General features: G+C 49.9%; 1 protein-coding gene across 2 annotated transcripts in view; it reads right to left on the minus strand.

Moving 5' to 3' along the window:
* LOC102421656 (galectin-9B-like) overlaps positions 1 to 356 on the minus strand; it is a 10,090-nt gene extending 9,734 nt beyond the window's left edge. For both annotated transcript variants that reach the window (XM_014449767.2, XM_023748442.1), the window contains exon 1: positions 222 to 356. In XM_014449767.2, coding sequence (XP_014305253.1) covers positions 222 to 260 — 39 coding nt within the window. In that variant the 5' untranslated portion in view covers positions 261 to 356. The remainder of the gene's footprint in view (positions 1 to 221) is intronic.
* Positions 357 to 1,823: the final 1,467 nt, after the last annotated feature.

The following is a 1,823-nucleotide window of genomic DNA, read 5'->3' on the forward strand; positions in this document are numbered from 1 at the left end:
CCATCTGTGCAATGCGGGGTGATGTCATCCCTCAGTCCTGAGAGGCAGGTGAGACCGGCCCGGGACAGAGGTTGTGTCAGAATTGCCCCATCGGGTATGTCTGCCCACACACACCCTCTGCCACCCCAGTGTGGTTTCCTCAGAGACCCAGAGCTGCTTCCCTGGCAAGGCAGCCAGCTCAGCCCCATTCCATCGCCTGTGCCCACTGCCTGGGGACTCACTGGGTTCACGACGGAAAGCTGGTCGCAGATGGGGGGCATCTCTCCACCACCTCTGTGGTCCCGGCTGCTCCTCACACCAGCCAGGAAGTTCTCTGCACTGGGAAGGAGTTTACAAGAAACAGAAAACAAAGCTATTTGGCAGTTATTCAATGGGGAGGAACCAGGAGCAAGAGGACATGCATTTAGAGAAAGAGAAAGGGAAAGTGCTGGGGGAGAAGGGGCCAGGATGGGGCTCAGGGACAGGTAAGCAGACACTCCCACTCCAGTGACTTTTCCTTCCTCTCTGTATTGTGTTTGGTTCGTGTACAGGTTCTCAGAGTCTGGCCACTGACATGACAGCGAGTTTCAGAGGCTGCTGCCCGTGGGTGTATGGCTGTGTCTCCTGAGCATGCTCAGTCACAATGTCCAGAAAACAATGGGCTACTTGACAGGGCCACAGGGAATGGTGGTGATGGTGCTGGGAGGCCTGGTTATACTCACTTTCCACACAGAGAAACTGAGGCTCAGAGACCTGACCAAGGTCACAGGGCTCACGAGTGGCAGCCTGACCTCAATGAGGACATTGTGATTCACAAAAAGATATTTCTCTCCTTTAAAATTCTGTTCCTCTTATAAATACATCACCATGTAGAAAAAGGTGTTTTACAAATAGAAAACCTCATCATGGATGTTATGATATCCATTATAGTGGCACCCAGGGAGCTTCTGAGTTCCCTCTCTGTGAATTTACATCTTTCTTCTCTCTTCCCTCTCTCCTCCTTTCTCCCTTTTCTTTCTGTGCTTTAGAACATGGACAGGAGCCCTCGCCGGTTTTTTCTTAGTGGTTAGAGCATCAGCCCATGGAGCCAAGGGTCACAGGTTCCATTCCCAGTCAAGGGCAGGTACTTCCAGGGCAGGTTCAATCCCCAGCCCCATTTAGGGTGTGTGCCGGAGGCAACCAATTGAATTCTCTCTCTCACACCCCATCCTTTCTTTTCACTGTCTGAAAATCAATGGAAAAAAATCCTCGTGTGAGGATATAAAAAACAAACTAACAGAGAGAAGTCTATTCCAAATGACATGGAGGTCAGGGTAACATTAAATAAACTGCCTTTAACTGGCTTCAGCACCGAGTTGAGGGAAATGATTAAACAGAGACTAGCAAGATAGGCTGGGTCCAAAGAGTAGATTGGAAAGAAGAGCAGAGGGGACAATGAACTTACCTGAAGTCAAGCAGGTCCCTGCAATGTGCTAGAGAGAAAAGCAATGAGCTATCAGACAAGCCTGAGTGAACAGTTAAAGGTCAGATAGGTGCCATGTTGGTAGAAGGTGCCCAAGGTCACACATAGATCTGTACCTCTGTTCCTTCTTGAGCCTTGTCTACATGCACTAGAATTTGCAAAGACTGACTTCTTTCAGATGCTCCTGTAAACTGAGGTCACCTGTCCCATTGGCCCACCCTCCATCCCCATTGTATCCCTGAGTCAACTAGAATTTAACCAGTTGAAGGTGCAGACAGCACAGCTGGAGCAGAAAGGAGGGCAAGGAAGGGAAATTCTTTGCTATCCTCTCCAGCAGCAGGGACACCAGGGACAGTGTCATCACTGATGGGGACATGGACCC

The sequence above is a fragment of the Myotis lucifugus genome, unplaced genomic scaffold (genome assembly GCF_000147115.1).
Source record: "Myotis lucifugus unplaced genomic scaffold, Myoluc2.0 scaffold_1405, whole genome shotgun sequence".
In the NCBI taxonomy this organism is placed as follows: domain Eukaryota; kingdom Metazoa; phylum Chordata; class Mammalia; order Chiroptera; family Vespertilionidae; genus Myotis; species Myotis lucifugus.